The 20147-nt window shown below is 43.7% G+C and overlaps 1 protein-coding gene across 1 annotated transcript in view; it reads right to left on the minus strand.

The window, feature by feature from the left end:
* Positions 1–218: 218 nt before the first annotated feature.
* Positions 219–20147, minus strand: part of LOC124144410 (matrilin-2-like) — a 38374-nt gene continuing 18445 nt past the window's right edge. Inside the window, exons 6-14 of the mRNA XM_048402787.1 lie at positions 10433–10518; positions 9112–9183; positions 8686–8776; positions 7462–7812; positions 5240–5815; positions 3487–3552; positions 2698–3026; positions 1508–1742; positions 219–424 (exon numbers count right to left, since the gene is read on the minus strand). Coding sequence (XP_048258744.1) covers positions 348–424; positions 1508–1742; positions 2698–3026; positions 3487–3552; positions 5240–5815; positions 7462–7812; positions 8686–8776; positions 9112–9183; positions 10433–10518 — 1883 coding nt within the window. The 3' untranslated portion in view covers positions 219–347. The remainder of the gene's footprint in view (positions 425–1507; positions 1743–2697; positions 3027–3486; positions 3553–5239; positions 5816–7461; positions 7813–8685; positions 8777–9111; positions 9184–10432; positions 10519–20147) is intronic.

A 20147-nucleotide genomic window follows, 5' to 3' on the forward strand; every position in this document is an offset into this window, starting at 1 on the left:
AGACAGTAATTAGCAGTGTCTTCAGTGTAAAAAGTCCTGAAAACAGCTTCAGTAGCAGAGCCATTTGTTATGTCATTTGATTGTGATGTCATGGTAACCAATGACGTCACAATGGTCTGCAAACCATTGTGATGTAATTTCATTGCAGCCAAGCGATATCTCCTGTTGGAGCCAGTTTTGGATGATAAACACGTTTATCTGAAGGAAACACATGTACACACCCTTCACAATAATGTTTATTGAGTACTGGATAATGTTTATTGAGTACTGGATAATGTTTATTGAGTACTGGAAGCATCTGACAGTCAAAGAATGTGCTTTTGTGGTGTAGACGTTATGCCACGCCCTTACCGCCCGTTGTGGCTGTTGTGGTTGGTTGCCGTAGAAGATGGTGTCACAGTCGTTGTAGATTTGTTGGAGAGATCTGAAAAAGGAATGATAACTTTTACATATGTGTGCGTTTGTTGTTTAAGGCCGCACTCAGCAATATTCCAGCTTTATAACCCCGTCCTGTAAATAACCGAGTGTGGACCTGACAATTCAGTGATTAATATTATGAGCAAGCGCCCACGCCGCCGGAGTATGTTAACACAACATCGACCAAGTCACTCCCGATCCATTCTGGCGCATCTCACAAGTAAAGGTTCCCGGGGACCTATTTTCTTACCCGGAAACATTCTACCCTGGTACCTACTTATAACAGCCTTTAACTGAAGATATGTGACCGAATTATACAATTATAGATGTTTAACTACAGTTGGTTGGTTGGTTGGTTGGTTGGTTGTTTAACGCCGCACTCAGCAATATTACAGCTATTTGACGGCGGTCTGTAAATAATCGAGTCTGGACCAGACAATCCAGTGATTGATAGCATGAGCATCGATCCACGCCATTGGCATCGATGCCATGCATCAACCAAGTCAGCGAGCCTGACCACCCGATCCCGTTAGTCTCCTTTTTAAGACAAACATAGTCGCCTTTTACGGCAAGCATGGGATGCTGAAGACCTATTCTACCCCGGAATCTTCACGGGTCTGTTTAACTACAGCAACATATTCAAATTCTTAGAGGAATCATGTGAAGTCCACCACACGCAATTACAATACTCAATCTTCAAAGTAGGAACAACACTATAGATACATGACAATACAGGTGTACTTCTAAACTTCAATTGACCATCAGATTGGTGAAAAAAACAGAGTCAGAAAGCAGCATGGAAGAAGAATACTAAAATAACGTTGATTTAATATTGTAATAATTCCGCGGGCGCATCTTTCAGTTTTTATACTGAAAGGAACTAATATATCCTTCACTTCATTCACTATGAGGGAAACACATAACACGGGACAACATAGTATGCGATGTTATGTAGAAAAGATTTAAGAAATGTCTTCAATGAATCGCAAACATTATTTTCAAACATGACATTGCCTCAGTGTAAATTTAAGTTTTTAAAAATTGAAAGATTTTTTAAATTTTTTTTAATCAATTATCCTTCAGTTCTTACCGCGACATCGTACAGCAGCCAAATATTCCATATAAAGCAGAAGACCATCAACGTTCTTCACGTTCAACATGTGTTCCTCATCCGGGTCTGACGCTAGGATCATTTGTTCCTTCAGGTCGACGTCATGTCCAATTCCAACAACAAAAATCGTCACGTTGTGCCTCTGAAGTTCCAAGGCTGAGGCTAACGTCTCGTACTTTTTTTCTGATCCACCGTCGGTGAAGATGACAACGACCTTAGTAACGTATAACACGGAATTAGTCGTTTGATTCATGATGCCTGGGTGTATGAGGGCAGAAGAATGGTAATTTAAAGACATGGCAACGCACTAAAACAATTGAACTGAACATGTTTTACCTAAAAACAACCAGACAAGTTACAATAGACATCCTTTGAATGGTACAAACACTTTGTTCTTAAAGACCACAACTTACTGTGCAGAGTTGCATCCCTTAGCTGGCAGGATCTGCTGATCTTAGGTTTAATTCCGATTAGTCATATGATCTATGGTTTGACAGAATTACAGCAATTCGCACCTATCCTCCATTATAAAAACATGTCATATAAGAGTAGCAGCCTGACGACAACCGGACAAACCCCCAAATCATCTGTTCGTAAATAAATTGCAAGTGATTCCTGATATTTGATTGGCTAACAAAGCAATTTTCTTGCGCTTGGAAGTTTCCACAAATCGAAAATAAGACCACGCCTACCAACGGACAACTGTTTCCTGATTGGTTGTGATGTATAAAGGGCGGGGCTTGTGTTGCATTATTGCGCTGAATGATGTCACTGATTTGCATACGACTGGTATTTTGGCGTTTAAGGAGGCACACAAGTTAACCCCGGGTAAGGTTTGATCTTTACGTCTTTACCTCCATAAACGCAAACAACCTGTGAAGATCCGGGTTAGAATAGGTCTTCAGCAACCCATGCTTGCCGTAAAAGGCGACTATGCTTGTCGTAAGAGGCGACTAACGGGATCGGGTGGTCAGGCTCGCTGACTTGGTTGATGCATGTCATCGATCCCAATTGCGTGGATCCATGCTCATGATTTCAATCACTGGATTGTCTGGTACAGACTCGATTATTTACAGACTGCCGCCATATAGCTGGAACATTGCTGAGTGGGTCGTTAAACAACAGACAAACAAACAAACTGTAAGCTTCTCAGAATGAGGAGTTCGAACCTTGATGGCGTCCGATCGGCTACTATGTTGATACCACTGAAGGGCCCGTTCCAGAGCGAGATGGGTATATGTGCCGGCATCCGTTTGCACGGAGGACAGTTTGGAGTCCATTTCATTCAGCAGGCGTCCCTTGTCAGAGAAATCCTTGAAATGAATCAGTTCCTTCAGCTTATTGTTGAATATCATCATGCCAATTCTTGAGGAATCAGGGGACACGTCAAACTTTCCAATAAGCTTATCAAGGAACTGATTCATCTTAATCCAGTCGTCATAATGAATACTACCAGATCTGTCCAAGATAAATGTGATGTCTTCCCGAGCTCCACATCCTGAAAAGGACAAAGGGAGGAGACTCTATCCAATTATAATGTGTTTGTTTGTTTGTTATTTAACGCCGCACTCAGCAACATTCCAGCTATATGACGGCGGTCTGTAAGTAATCAAGTCTGGACCAGTCAATCCAGTGATTGACAACATGAGCATCGATCCACGCAGTTAGGATACAATGACATACATCAACAAAGTCAGCGAGCCTGACCACCCGATCCTGTTTGTCGCCTCTTACGGCAAGCATGGGTTGCTGAAGACCTATTCTACCCCGGATCTTCACGGGCCCATTATTATGTTATTATTATGCTGAGGAAGAATGTCTTTAATTTTGAAGTGTAACGTTAAAGATGGAATATATCCTGTGAGTGAGTATTGTTTTACGCCGCTTTTGTCGGGCATCGAACTCGGGTGTTCGGCGTCTATATTCAGGATCATTGTACCTGTCTAAATAATGCTTACCTAAAAAGTTCAGGAGTTTGGGTCCCGCACAAGGGTCAGAAGCTATGGTTGGCAGTGGCCCACTTGCTGGAAAATATCAATATTCATACTTACTATTTGAACCCAAAAATATGATGCAATAAAGTGAGTGAGTGAGTTGTGTTTAACGCCGCTTTTAACAGTATTCCAGTTATATCACGGCGTGTCAGCTTAATGTGGGAGGAAAACCCGAAGTGATGCGGGTCTCAGACGTTTAACACTTCGGTGAAACCAACGAGCACGGGTATGGTGCTGACAAACCTAGAAACATAATCGGGGCGAACCGGGATTCGAACCCACAATGATAGGTTTCTGGCGTGCCCAAGGGACGCAATTTGGTACATCGGATCGCGCCCCCTGATGCCATAAAGGTATGACTGTATCATGGAGGTATATGTTAGGGGAGAGAATGTATGGAGGTTCCTCATAATAAAGAAATTGACATCTAAATTTTCTTCCTTTTGTGTATCACTTCTAAATGCCTTACGGGGGCACGGGTGGCCCAGTCGTCTAGGGCGCCGCGATTCGCCAAGGCCGTAGTAAACTTTTTTGGCAGGGGGGTAAATATTTGTATAAGTATCACTTGTCCCCAACTTGATTCAAATAAAACTGCTTTCTATACAAAATCTAGGGGGGCAACTGCACCCCCGCCCCCCGGCTGGCTACGGCACTGTTCGCTGTGCAGAGTTGCGTCCCTTGGGCACGCCAGAAACCTATGATTGTGGGTTCGAATCCCGGTTCGCCACGATTATGTTTCTAGGTTTGTCAGCACCATACCCGTGCTCGTGGGTTTCACCGAAGTGGTAAACAACTGAGACCTGCATCACTTTGAGCTTTCCTCTCACATTAAGCTGACACGCCGCGATATAACTGGAATACTGTTAAAAGCGGCGTAAAACAAAACTCACTCACTCTAAATGCCTTACAAACACTTGAAGGTATATGTTCTATAAGCTTTATGTCCAGTGTAACGGTATTCAAAACGTTAACGTCAGAGAATATTCGCCGAAATAGATTCCATATGGTAGTAGTGCGAATGATACGAATGGGTCACTGACAAACGGGTCACGGGCCTCCACATTGCACTTTAAGGATGCTTGTTGATAGTATCCAGAGGCAACACACGTACTCTTGGTTACCGATTGATGCCGATTTATAGTGCTAGCTCACTGAGATACCATGCCGCAGTTTAACATGAATACCCCACTCAGACACAGTATACTGACTCCGAGCCGACTAGTCCTTGTTTTAGCCCCTTAATGCCGAGGGCCAGACAGGGTAACAACAAGTACCATCTTTTAACGTCTTTTCGTATGACGCGGCCGGGGATCGAACCCCGGACCTTCCGACCTCCGGGCGGACGCTCTACCACTAGACCACGGGGTCGGTCCAAAGGTCCTACTAAGAACTATTCAGTTGTATTGCCTATTGTGACACAACAGCACGGCATGCTAGGACCGGAGTGGGACTGTTTGTTCGAGACACTATATTGTGTGGTCACTGTTTTTCTCTGTATAAATGTATGAGGCGATCAATGTTATTTTTCACAACATTTTTTTCAGGATATTCAGTACATCAATTGAACATTTATTTTCCTTGTCTAAAACCTGAGGCAACCTATTTCAAGAAGATCAGAGGCCCCAACAGACAATGAAATGTCTAATCCTCTCCATGTATCCCTTTGACATTCTCAACAAGAATTAAAATCGACACCTCGTTTTTTCACAGGTCTTACCTTTGCAGTGGCTCAAGATCAAATTTTCTATCTCTGGACGAAGACCGTCAAAATGTTTCACAGGCAGAAAATGCTGGCTGACGGGACTGGAAGGAATTTTTTGCAGCTGCTGCTCAATGTGCCCGATGTCACCAACAGCAACAACAATCACGTCAACTCCTCGGAGCTTGGCTTCGTCAGCAGCCGCCACAGCCTGATCCATATCATCTATAGCATTCTCTGTCAAGATGACGAGGTGTTTCTTCGCACCGCTCCGACTGTATCGTCCTGAATACATATCTCCCAGGACGTGGTTCACTGCAGCACCTAACAATGATTTGTCTTGGTCATCACTCGATGAACGGGCAAGTCCCAAAAGGGTCATGTCTACAATTTCTGGGTTGGACCCTTTGTCCAGATGGAGCACTTCCTGGACCCTGCTGTTATAGAAGGCATAGCCGACACGGGCCCTCTCTGGGCCAACTTGCAGAGAGTCGGCAAATGCTTTTGTGAAAAGCTCAAAGACATGTTCATCATCCTCGTCGACATGTCTGGATGCGTCCACTAGGAATACAATGTCATCCTTCCCACCACATCCTGGAGAGAAAGGAATTGTTGGTGCAGATATTCTTCAACAGTGGGTTAATAATCAATAATATTAGTGGTAGAGCTATTAAGTCAATAAGTACGCATACGATTTGGTAAAAAAGGTGAGTTGAAATCGGGTTAAACAACGCGTTCAGGATTATTGAACTTAATATATCAACGCGCATGCGCGTGAGCGTACGTGCGCGCATGCGTGCGTGCGTGTGTGCGTGTTTTCTTGTAGTAGTCCGAACTTGTACCGGTTTTATAGTGCTAGCCCCATGAGATACCATGCCGCAGTTCAACATGGATACCCCAGACAGACACGGTATACTGACTCCGAGCCGACCAGTCCTTGTTTAAGCGCCTTAATGCCAACCGCCAGACAGGGTAACAACAAGTAGGGCCTACCATCTTTCAGTGTAGGCCTAAAACATCTTTGCTTTGAAGCATACTAAAGAAAAGAGCTTCCAGAAGGCGAATCAGTTTTCGATTGTATGAGTGAGTGAGTGAGTTGGGTTTAACGCCGCTTTTAACAGTATTCCAGTTATATCACGGCGTCGATTGTATGACAATCAACTGGTTTAACTCCTACAGACAAAATAATGGTTTGTTTAACGCCGCGCTCAGCAATGTTCCAGCTATAGTGGCGAAGTGCCGTATCAAATCGGCCCAGACTCAGTTTTTCGAGGAGAGGCTTTCTGAATGACCACTGCATCGAGTTTATGTGCAGTGTGTTGAGAAGATCAGCAATCCTGCAGAGTATTTCACTTGGATGAAGCCGCCTGGCCTGAAAAGTGAAACAGAAGGCTTTCTGTTTGCGGCTCAGGACCAGTCACTTCCAACTCGAAACCGTCAATGTGTGATTTTGCATCAGAATGTAAATATGAAATGTAGATTATGTAATGAATTTAATGAGACTGTCCAACACATTGTGAGTGGATGCCCAGCTTTGGCACAGACACAGTATCTTAAGCGACATGATGGGGCTGCTCGATCATTTTATCACCGTCTTCGCCATGCGTGTGGTTTTGACACAGAGGTCCATCCATGGTACGACCCGGAATATGTAGTCTGGACGACACAATCCAGTGATTGACATCATTAGCATCGATCAACGCAATTGGTTCAGCGAGCATGACGACCCGATCCCGTTAGTCGATCGCGAACCCGTTACGACAGTCTTCGTCGCCTTTTACGGCAATCATAAGTTGCTGAAGACCTGTTATAACCCGAATCTGCACGTGTGAAAGTATCCACATTTCCCCATGGTGATTATGGGGCAGCAAGATGCCCATTACAGTGCCTGGTGTGACAACCACGATGCGGATCCGGCGGTCACGTTGTGTGACCTCGTTGAGACTCGATTATTTACAGACCGCTGGAATATTGCTGAGTGTGGCGTTAAACAACAAACAAACAAACAAACATGAAACAATATACCCCACTAATCCACATTCGGCATCGTTTCTGATCTCCAGTTCCCCGTTCCTTGTTCCCCGTTTGTTATTGGGTATAAATGTCCCCTTAAAACCACGAAAAGGTCAACATCTTCTGATATTTTTTCCTTCATTTGTTTTGTTTTTTTATCTATTGTCCGTGATATAGATAAGACCAGGCATCCAGGTACCCAGGCCCAAGTATCTTACGATACTTACCTACGTTGATGAGGCTGTTGTTCAGAACTTGAGATGCCTTCACATTGGACAGAGGAGGAAATGTTGGACAGATTGTTGGTGGGATCATCGTAGTCTGTGTAGTTGTGATAGTAGGGGAAGTGGTTGGAGTCGATGTTGTCGTGGGCGTTGTAGGTGTAGTTGTGAGCGTTGTAGACGCAGTTGTGGGCGTTGTAGGTGTAGTTGTGTGCGTTGTAGATGCAGTTGTGGACGTTGTTGACGCAGTTGTGGGCGTTGTTGATGCAGTTGTGGGCGTTGTTGACGCAGTTGTGGACGTTGTAGATGCAATTGTGGACGTTGTAGGTGCAGTTGTGGACGAAGTAGTAGGTGCGACTGTGCTTGTTGTTGTGGTGGTTGAGGTAATAGTTGATGGAGAAGAGGTTGGAAGCAAAACCATATATTTTATATATATTGAAACTATTGTAAACTTCAAACATAAAACAAATGGCTGTTCTATGATGCATTCTAGTTGACAAATCATCGCTTCATCACGGTGGTCGTCGTTCGATTCCTCACATTGGTAGCCCCCTCTTGGTATCCCCTGCTCATGCCGAGAATATTGCTGATGAGTGTAAAACCGCAGATTAGCAGATTAGCCAGGGAAGCAAAGGTTGGTTGGTTGGTTGGTTTGTTGAATAACGCCGCACTCAGCAATATTCCAGCTATATGACGGCGGTCTGTAAAAATCAAGTCTGGACCAGACAATCCAGTGATTAACATCATGAGCATCGATCCACGCAATTGGGATCGATGACATGCATCAACCAAGTCAGCGAGCCTGACCACCGATCCCGTTAGTCACCTTTTACGACAAACATAGTCGCCTTTTACGGCAAGCATGGGTTGCTGAAGACCTATTCTAGCCGGGTCGGGTCTTCACGGGTCGGGAAGCAAAGGAATCAACCGATTGTATGTTTACCTGTTGGACAGGGGTGGCCCAGTCGTCTAAGGCGCCGCGATTCGTTGTGCCAAGTTGCGTCCCTTGGGCATGCCAGAAACCTATCATTGTGGGTTCGAATCCCGGTTCGCCCCGATTATGTTTCTAGGTTTGTCAGCACCATACCCGTGCTCGTGGGTTTCATCGTAGTGGTAAACGTCTGAGACCTGCATCACTTCGGGCTTTCCTCCCACATTAAGCTGACACGCCGCGATATAACTGGAATACTGTTAAAAGCGGCGTCAAACCCAACTCACTCACTAACTCACCTGTTGGACAAATGACATTACAGAAACTTGTATTGCAGCAGTGGAAGCAGGGATGAAATACGGTGTGTTCTTTGTTGAAGATCTCACATTGCTGAAACGATAAATTGTTCATCCATAAATCAAAAATGTAGATTTCAAATAAAGCAAAAAAACATGAGCGTCTTCTGGTAGAGTTTAAGTACAGCTACAAGCTATCATTTGTACTTCCTCAGTAACTGGCATGAGGCAGGTGAAACCCCCAGCGGTAAGGTGCCGACAAACCTATTATGAATGCGTAATGGAGGCGAATCACAATCTGGAATCTGGCGTACCGTGAACAGTAGCTCCTGGTACGAGTAAGGGCCGCAACTCTGCGGGATATAAGTTGACACTTTCGGCTGCTTGGTTATAGTGCACGTTGCTATAAAAGCAGATATTTCAACTAACCTTCTCTCTCGCACATCCGGCGGTGTAGACCAGCTCGAACTGATCCGTGATTTTTTCTTCTATGTAGCAGACCTGTAATGTAAATTCTTGATAAAAATAAACACAACTGATCCAGTTTAGGATCTGTTTTTCATGAGCTGACGTTTGTTTGTTGTTTAACGCCATACAAGCAACGTTAAACAACAAACAAACAAACAAAGCGTCAGCTCATTGAACTGACGTGTAGTTCACGCATATAATATACGTATGTACAAGAGCCACAGAATATACTACATCACGAAATATCGGGGTGATTAAGGGGCGGTCGGGTAGCCTAGTGGTTAAAGCGTTCGCTCGTCACGCCGAAGACCCGGGTTCGATTCCCGACATGGGTACAATGCGTGAAGCCCATCTCTGGTGTCCCCCGCCGTGATATTGCTGGAATATTGCTAAAAGCGGCGTAAAATCAAACTCACTTACTCACTCGGGGTGATTAAGGGGCTACTTTGCATCCCCCTGTGCTACAAATGTTGTGTGTTTAGTCTTTGTGTAACGGGAGCACGGGTGCCCAAGTCATCTAAGGCGCTGTGGAGAGTTGCGTCCCTTAGGCACGCCAGAAACCCCTGATCGTGGTTCGAATCCCGGTTCGCCCCGATTATGTTTCTAGGTTTGTCAGCATACCTGTGCTTATGGGTCTGACAAAGTGGTAAACGTCTAAGACCTGTATCAATTATGGCTTTCCTCCTACATCAAGCAGACACGCCGTGATACAACTGGAATACTTTCAAAGTGGAGTTAAACCAACTCACTCATTACTTATAACGCTGCACTCGACAATATTCTAGTTGTCAGACTTATTCCTCTAAATTGTTGATTAAATGTTATTACAGCAGTGTGTATATACATAGTGTGGTTACAGCACCAAATGCTCAAACAATATTTCCAAAGAGACAACGTTATGGGTATCAGGGATGGTTGGTATCCTAGTGGTTAAAACGTTCGCTCGTCACGCCAAAGATCCGGGTTCGAATCCCCACATGGATACAATGTGTAAAGCAATTTTTCAGCAATATCACGGCGGGGACACCAGAAATGGGCTTCACACATTGTACCCATGTCGGGAATCGAACCCGGGTCTTCGGCGTGACGAGCGAACGCTGTAACCACGAGGCTACCCGACCGCCCCTTTAATTGAATTACTTTCTACAAAGCCAAGCTAAGGTTTAAAAGTACAGTTTATTGAAACGCTTTAACAACTACGCTCCAACCGCCCCTGAATGCGAGATACCAACAGTAATGTCAAGGCAGTATATTCTAAACTTACCTCATATTTTGTACTTACCTCATGGAGGTCACATATTTTTATTCGGTCACAATCTGACATGTTCTTAATGTCATCACATCCAGCGCACCTCAGATGTTGTATTTCTGTAACGTAGTGTGTGCATATTCTTTGATCATTTTTATATCCCACTTTAAAAGGCATTACTGGAAATAACTTTAAAAATACAGACAGAGCAAAGTGTTCTTTTTAAGGGACATGGTGGCTCGTGGCCCATTTGTTGCCAGCCTGCGATGGACGGACGAGGGAGATCGAAAACTATTTAAACTTACAAACAAACCACTGAATTATTGTCGTGAGCTTTATTTTGTTTAACAGAGGTGAGGTTAGGTGAAATTGGGTCCAAGATTATTGCACTTATATAGCGACGTGCATGCACGTGTGTGTGTGTGTGTGTGTGTGTGTGTGTGTGTGTGCGTGCGTGCGGGCCTGCGGGCCTGCGTGCGTGCGTGTGTGGCTGCTTGTCCTAGTCCGGACTAATGCCGATTTATAGTGCTACCCCGATGAGATACCATGCCGCACTTTAACATGAGTACCCCAATCAGACACAGTATAATGACTCCGAGCCGACCAGTCCTTGTTTTAGCTCCTTAATGCCGAGCGCCAGACAGGGTAACAACAAGTACCATCTTTTAACGTCTTTTGGTATGACGCGGCCTGGGATCGAACCCAGGACCTTCCGCTCTCCGGGCGGACGCTCTACCATTAGACCACGGAGGCGGTCTGTTCAACATGGTCCCCTCGTGGTATAATACACGTGTTCCATCTATTCTGTTCTGTCAATCAGCCCTCCACAGCAACAACCAAGTCCGGGTCCTATTCAAATCTCTGACCACGCAAGTGTTTTATTTTTTCAAATTTGAACACATGTGTTAGTGACTGGGAGGTCAGATCTAGGCCCACTTGCACATACTGATCTTAGCGCTAAGATGATCGTAACTCCCATACTTTGACATAGGCTTACGATAGTCTTAGCGCTAAGATCGCTTTGTGCAAAAGGACCCTGGTGCATAGATAGGTGGAGCAGTAGCTCGCGTCTGCATCAACTACAGCAGCCGCTGTATCATGGAGGTTTGTCCTGATGGAGGAGAACATCATGTCGAAGATTTTCACGGCACTTCTGTTTGACAGACTCACGGAATATGTTTAAAAGGTTGGCATGATATTTACCATTTCCCGTTCACTTTCAAAATTAGGATACATATGCAACTAAAAAGATAAACTACAAATAATAAACTTCACCTGATGAAGGAGTAAGCATATACTCCGAAACGTTTGTGTTAACGTTGGCAATACTGCAAGGTCGAGGTCAACTCACCATGGCCGCCACAGAGGAAGTTGGTCAGTACGTAACTTGGTGGATTATTGTCTTTGTGTTAACGTTGGCAATACTGCAAGGTCGAGGTCAACTCACCATGGCCTCCACAGAGGAAGTTGGTCAGTATCTAACTTGGTGGCGTATTGTCTTTGTGTTAACCTTGACAATACTGCAAGGTCGAGGTCAACACACCATGACCGCCACAGAGGAAGTTGGTCAGTATCTAACTTGGTGGCGTATTGTCTTTGTGTTAACCTTGACAATACTGCAAGGTCGAGGTCAACACACCATGACCGCCACAGAGGAAGTTGGTCAGTATCTTACTTGGTGGCGTATTGTCTTTGTGTTAACCTTGACAATACTGCAAGGTCGAGGTCAACACACCATGACCGCCACAGAGGAAGTTAGTCAGTATCTTACTTGGTGGCGTATTGTCTTTGTGTTAACCTTGACAATACTGCAAGGTCGAGGTCAACACACCATGACCGCCACAGAGGAAGTTGGTCAGTATCTAACTTGGTGGATTATTGTCTTTGTGTTAACGTTGGCAATACTGCAAGGTCGAGGTCAACTCACCATGGCCACCACAGAGGAAGCTGGTCAGTATCTAACTTGGTGTACTATTGTCTTTGTGTTAGCCTTGGCAATACTGCAAGGTCGAGGTCAACTCACCATGACCTCCACAGAGGTAGTTGTTGCAGAAGTCGTCTTCACAGCACTCCTCACAGACGTGGACTGCAATGTTCTGTCGCCTCCTCCTCCCAGTTTGGGGCTGACCAGTTGTCTGAGACTGTCCTGCTAGTCTCTGTTGTATCTCTGCAGCACTGACGGTGAACCCGGCCGCTGAACAGATCTGAAGATGCAAGCCTACACTGAGAAGCAAAAGAAACTACACTTCTCAGCCGATTAATTGTCAATTGAAAAGGTCTTAAGTCAGCAATCTTTTATCCAAAAAATGAACTGTACTTGCGTTTTGTCAGCCTTTAAAGAATTGTACACAGTTTTATTATTTTATTTATATAAATTTCTGTATTACTTTTAGAATGAAATAACAATTATCTCTCATAATGCCAAGATGCTGATGGGTATCTTAGACATTTTATCTTTGAAAATAAAATAAAAAAATTCACGGCACAAATTTACAACAATTCTCATGGTTGCAAGTTCATTTTTTACCAAGTCCATCATATACCACAGAGGCATCTTTTGGAAGATATGCGATACATCTTTTTGAAACCACATCATACACATCTGCATAACAGTTATAAGTCTTCATAAAGTTTGAAAATACATCTGACACTCACTGATTCCTGTTTACAGCCGATGTCGTAGAAAATGAAGCCGTTTGCTGTGATATACTGCTCTGACATGCATATCTGGAGAATACATAATGACAGATATAAGAACCAATGTCATGGTGAGAGAGTTAATCGGGTTTATAATAGTATTCTAGACTTGTTGTATCACGACCGCCATGTTTAAGAAGAAAGGAAGGCCCACAGTAATGCATCTCATAGAGGTTAAGGGGGCACGGGTGGCCTAGTCGTCTGAGGCGCCGCGATTCGCTGTGCAGAGTTGCGTCCCTTGGGCACACCAGAAACCTATGATTGTGGGTTCGAAACCCGGTTCTCCCCGATTATGTTTCTAGGTTTGTCAGCACCATACCCGTGCTCGTGGGTTTCACCGAAGTGGTAAACGTCTGGGACCCGCATCACTTCGGGCTTTCCACCCACATGAAGCTGACACGCCGTGATATAACTGGAATACTGTTAAAAGCGGCGTTAAACCCAACTCACTCACTCATACATGTTAACCACCATGGTTGAAACACAGGGCGCAAACAAACAAGAATCATAGCCGCAAAGTCGAACCCACACCAGGGGATCTTGGAAACTAAGGGACCTAACTCTGTTAAAACTATTATGTAGCTGGTAACAGTGAGTGAGGTTGGTTTAAGGCCTTTTGAATAGTATTCCAGTTAGCTTGTCAGTGAAGAGCCCGAAGTGATGTAGGTCTAAGACGTTTACCACTTTGGTGAAACTCATGGTGCTGACAAACCTGGAAGCATAATCGGGGCGAACCGAGATTCAAACGCATAATTATAGGTTCCTGGTGTGTCCAAGGGACACGACTCTGCACAGTATGCCCTTAGATCGAGTCCAACCTCTATCTGGAAGGTTTACGTGCGTATGCGTATATATGCTTATAACGAACTACGGTTATTACGAACTAAAATAAGTGATCCCTTCGAGTTAACCGTAGTTTACTCTAGTAAGATGCCTGATTAGGTTCTTGTAGGACTGTTCTTACATCACCGGAGGAACACACGACGCTTGTGGTACAATCTTGTGGTTTCGCCACCCTGTCACACTGTAGGCAGTGGACCTGTCCTGGCGACGCTGTGGGAGTAAAAAGAGGATGCTCAATTATTATAAGGTGGAGAAGGGTTTAACGTTCAAGATTATTGCAATTATTGTGTGTGTCAGTGTGAGTGAGTGAGTGAGTGAGTGAGTGAGTGAGTGAGTGAGTGAGTGAGTGAGTGCGTGCGTGCGTGCGTGCGTGCGTGCGTGCGTTTTGTGCGTGCGTGCGTGCGTGCGTGCGTGTGCGTGTGTGTGTGTGTGTAAGTGAGATACCATGCCGCAGTTTAACATGGATACCCCACTCACATTGTTCTCCGAGGTGACCAGTCTTTGTTTTATCCACCTAATATCGACCGCCGGGCAGGGTAAAAACTAGTACCATCTTTGAACGCCTTTTGGTATAACGCGGCCAGGGCTCTCTTGGTAGACGTTCTATCCACAAGACAATGGAGTCGGTTTATTTTTGATGGGGGGCCGATCAATTAAGGTTACTGTTTTAATAGGGTTTTTTTCAACATGTTTTATTAACAACTCAATCTTTTCAGGGTGTCCAGCGTACAATTGCTTATTTTTTTCAAGAGAGGAGACAGAATTATTAAAATCTATACTACAATTTTGTTTAAAGATCCCTGATTTCTCCAGACACAATGCACATAGCTATTTTGAATATAAATAAAACATGTATTAAATGTTCGGTGAACCATTGGAATGATGGGGTCTCCAAAGGTTTAATATGTTACGGTTAGTGAGTGGGTGAGTTGGGTTTTACGCTGCAATGTTTTCTAGGAATATCACAGCGAGGGACGTTTTAAACCCGTGACTAGGCTACCCCACCGCCATTATTTTGTTATGGGACAGGACTGGTCACCTGTATTCAATGCTTGTCATTCGATCGTGAAGATCGTGTGGTCAAGATTGGTGACCCGCTCATTGAACGTCACCGTACCCGTCAAGGATTGGCCAATGATGTTGAGATCAATGCCATTATGCTATCCAACGGTCTCCTTAGGAACATTGGCCGTCTACCCCAAGTCGTTTGAGTGAGTGAGTGAGTTTGGTTTAACGCCGCTTTTAACAGTATTCCAGTTATATCACGGCGTGTCAGCTTAATGTGGGAGGAAAGCCCGAAGTGATGCAGGTCTCAGACGTTTACCACTTCGGTGAAACCTGCGGGCACGGGTAGGGTGCTGACAAACCTAGAAACATAATCGGGGCGAACCGGGATTCGAACCCACAATCATAGGTTTCTGGCATGCCCAAGGGACGCAACTCTGCACAGCGAATCGCCTTAGACGACTGGGCCACCCATGCCCCCAAGTCGTTTGAATGTATATATGCCTAAAAGATGAATATATGGCTTATTAATTGCTATCCCTTGTTGAACTGATTATGAAGCATACACTGACCTATCCATTGCTAGTGAGTGAGTGAGTTGGGTTTAACGACGCTTTTAACAGTATTCCAGTTATATCACGACGTGTCAGCTTAATGTGGGAGGAAAGCCCGAAGTGATGTAGGTCTCAGACGTTTACCACTTCGGTGAAACCCACGAGCACGGGATTATGAAGCGTACATTGACCTATCCATTGCTATCGCTTGTTTAACTGATTATGAAGCATACATTGACACACCTGTTGCTATCCTTTGTTAAACTGATTATGAAGCGTACATTGACCTATCCATTGCTATCGCTTGTTTAACTGATTATGAAGCATATATTGATCTATCCATTGCTATCCCTTGTTCAATTGATTATAATTAAATTTTTGTTGTGTTCATGGAAATTCCTGCATTCTGATTAGCTGAATTGGTCACGTGTTATTGCATTCATTTCCCAATGAATGTAAAAAATTAAGCCACGCCCACCGCGGCGCACTACTTTTATTACTTCGGAATGTCGGGGAATCCCAATATTACAGTCGAGGGAATTCCCTTTCTGCTCACGTGTATCGTCATGCACAGGACATTTAGCGACTTTCATGCATATTCATTGTCCAAACTACCCTTTGAAACCGAAGGCCGAGAACGAATGAAACAGCAAACGTGCAGGCTCGCTCGCCTGTTTTTTTCCCGCTCGCCCCGGTTCAACTTTCATGTCTTCGGGTTTCATTCATAACTAGCATTTCTCCAACTGTGATTTACCGTAATCAGGGAAGTAATGTTTGAATCACGCAGTAAATGACCATGTTATTTGAAACTGCCGCCTTCTCTCGGACATTTTTCTTCCGGTTCGTTACAGTCTGACTGTTGCAGTTCTTTTCGCCTCTTGCCTTAATTGACAGGTCAAATGAACATTGTTTTAATCCCACTCTCCGTTGATTGGCTACTGACTGTGTAGGCGTGTCAAGTTATGTGCATAAATTAAACGATCACCTGATTCATGTCACGCCACTGTATGTATTCCTACACCTGGAATGTTTATCAATGTCGTCATTTTTGTCTGTTTTCATATATGCAACTGTTTTGGGTTAAACTATTGTAGATAAAACATGTTTTACGTTGTTGAATTTAATTATAAGCATTGACTGTATATTTTTTTCGGTTCATTGAGGTATGAATCGAAAAGCCGATGTGCAAACTTTTGTAAGAATCCGCTACGCGGATTCATATAGTTTGCACATCGGCTTTTCGATTCATACCTCAATGAACCGAAAAAAATACACAGTCAATCCTTAAATGAAGCATACATTGACCTATCCATTGCTATCCTTAGTGCAATTAAAAACGAAGCATAAATTGACACACCTGTTGCTATCCCTTGTTCAACTGATTATGAAGCACAAATTGAACTATCCATTGCTATCCCTTGTTCAACTGATCATGAAGCACATATTGACCCTACACGTTGCTAACCTTAGTTTAACTGATTATGAAACATGTATTCACCTAGCCGTTGCTGTACCCTGTTCAACTGGTTATATTAACCTGCTTGTTGTTGCTAGTTTAACTAATTATAAAACACATATTGACCTACCCGTTGTGTTTGCGGCACTGCTAACCCCATGATGAGCACAGAGAGAAGCTATTGCTAGGAGAAAAGAGTTCAGTAAACACATGTCCAATATTATGTTGAATGAAGCATGTCACACACATTGCTTCTTTCAAAATTTTTGAAGCAAAATTTGGAGGCAAAGAGAGAATGGAATAATTCATCACATTAACTGCTTTTATCCTTGTACATTTACTTCCTTCTTTTAAATGAGTATTGCAAATGTATACCATTGTTATGTCTCTCATCATTAATAAATAGAACATATGGTTAAATTCAGACAATTGTGTATATAATATATATATATACTAGTATATATACACAGTGTGTATATTACAATATATTTTAATAATAGTCAGTCTAAGCGTACTTACAGAAAGCTAGTTTTAGAAACATTTTCCAGATTGATAAAACATGCAACAGTCTCAGGAATGGTAACCTCAAAGCGCTGGAATGTCCTCCTTCTGCCAACTGGCATGGCCTACATAGGGACTGGGGCTGACTTGAAATGGGGCGATGATAAGAACTTCAATGCATTCTGACTATACATGCACGTTACATGTCACGTCGTGCTTTGTCACGATCTTGTCTTTTTGAAAAAAAGGGACTTGAATTATTCTTATAAATTATTCATTTTCACATACTAGTGTCAACGCGCACGTTGACGGGGAATTAGCTCTTGGGGGAATTAAGAACAAAATCGACATCACTGTCCCGGAACGCTTAATGCACAGTAAACATGTAAACAGTAAACATGTAAACAGTAAACAACAATTGCACAATGAGCGGAATACCTGCTCTGACAACACAAACACAGCGATGACCGGACCTTCCAGCTCAGGCGCACAAGAGGTGAGCGGAGCTCCAGCTCAACCTCAGGACGTTTCCTACGAGCGGCACATCTTGCTCGAGGTCGTCCCTATGCCAAGCCTGACTAACACCCTAGTAACTGTGTAATGGTAGCACATATATAGTACTGAACATGGGAAATACAATGACGTTGCTCTGGACATGGGACTTCCGGAGGTGAGTACCGACACAACTCAGGGGATGAACAATTAAGGCAAAAAATGTCATACTATAAATAACAGTAATTAACGGGAAGTGATAAAGTAGCCCAGTTTGGCTGTCAGTCAATATACAATGAAATGTTGGTGAGGATTAACAACGGGGATTAGCGCCTAAAACGTAATGACAATTAAGTTATGGAGACATGGCTACAGGGTAATTTGCCTTTGGAGTCAAATGTACTTCAGACAATCGTAGTCATAAATCAGTCGCTATGACACTAGTATATAAAGTCGTTAAACGTACACACAAACCAAATCGTAGAATATAAAACGCCAAAGCCAAAGAATAATCATTCTCAATTATCTTCCGAAACAGATTCCATTGGGACTAAATGGCAAACTAGAGGTAAACATTATATGAATGGATCACTAAAAATCAGTGATGACACCAGGTGTTCGCTAAAAGAATAAGTATATCCCGTGTTTTTGCCATATTTTGAATATTGTTCTTGATTTGACCTTTGTATTTTGACCATGTCTTTTAAAGGTCTTTTAAAGGTACCGTATTTCATTGTGCAGACGGGCCATGATCCAATGATCGCAGATTCGAATCCCAATCTCATTAAAACCAGACCTTAGTTCTCGCTACCGCTAAACAAAGATCTGGAGACATCCCATTAGGGGTCAAGACAGAACGACCTTTCATCCAACCAATCAGGGCGTCGCTTACCAGAGTGACAGTCGGAATGTGATTTCTAATCATACAACCTCGAAAACTTTAACACGGGGTATTCCGAACGATAGTTACGGGTTAAACTACTGAATCCATACAATCTAGACCATCTATTAGCCATTCCAGAATGTATTTTTGTTTAGGTTTCAAATTTGTAATCGAGAATTTGTCAAAATATATTACGAAGCGTAGTCGCCAATTTGAAATTAGTGCCATAAAGCACGAGAAAGCTGCCTACTGATTGGTCATTCCATTGGCCGTTCAAAGTTCGCGCAAGGTCGGATCTTTGTTTAGCGGTACCGAGAACTAAGATCTGATTTTAATGAGATTGATTCGAATCATTGCTTTTTGCACGGCTCACCCCTATTTCCAAGTGGCAAGAGGTAGGTAAGGTGAGGTGAGGTTTAACGTCGTGTCAAAGATTATTGCACTTATATAGCGACGTGCATGTACGTGTGTGTGTTTGTGTGGCTCCTTGTACTAGTCCGGACTGATGCCGATTTATAGTGCTAGCACACTGAGATACCATGCCGCAGTTTAACATGAATACCCCACTCAGACAGAGTTTACTGACTCCGAGCCGACCAGTCCTTGTTTTAGCCCCTTAATGCCGAACGCCAGACAGGGTAACAACAAGTACCATCTTTTAACGTCTTTTGGTATGACGCGGCCGGTGATCCCACCCCGGACCTTCCGCTCTCCGGGCGGACGCTCTACCACTAGGCCACGGAGGCGGTCGACAAGGCAGGTAACGATGATGTATTGTGGTTTCTGTTCAGATGCCCAGTCATCTAAGGCACCTCTATTCGCTGTGCAGAGTTGCGTCCTTCGGGCACGCCAGAAACCGGGTTCAAATCCTGGTACGCTCCGATTATGTTTCTAGGTTTGTCATCACCATACCCGTGCTCGTGGGTGTCACCGAAGTGGTAAACGTCTGAGACCTGCATCTTTTCCATTAAGCTGACACGCCGCGATATAACCACTGATACTGTTAAAAAGCGGCGTTAAACCGCATTCACTCACTCAATCACTCATAATTCTGGTTTTAGTCCTTCATGACTTTCGACTTTCTTCCCACATCTATCCGACATGCCATAACTGAAATACTGTTCAATTCGCGTTAGACAATACTCACTCATGAATTTCATAATAATGTTTTTGCGATATCTATATTTGAATCATATATACTTAATCGGAGTTAATACTTCAAACTTCAGTTAACCGACGACCCTTTAACTCACAGCGCCTTAACGGGCGTATGTATGCTCATTTATAATTAACCGCCTCCGTGGTCTTGTGGTAGAG

The sequence above is a fragment of the Haliotis rufescens genome, unplaced genomic scaffold, assembly GCF_023055435.1.
Source record: "Haliotis rufescens isolate VD_foot unplaced genomic scaffold, xgHalRufe1.0.p SCAF_29, whole genome shotgun sequence".
In the NCBI taxonomy this organism is placed as follows: domain Eukaryota; kingdom Metazoa; phylum Mollusca; class Gastropoda; order Lepetellida; family Haliotidae; genus Haliotis; species Haliotis rufescens.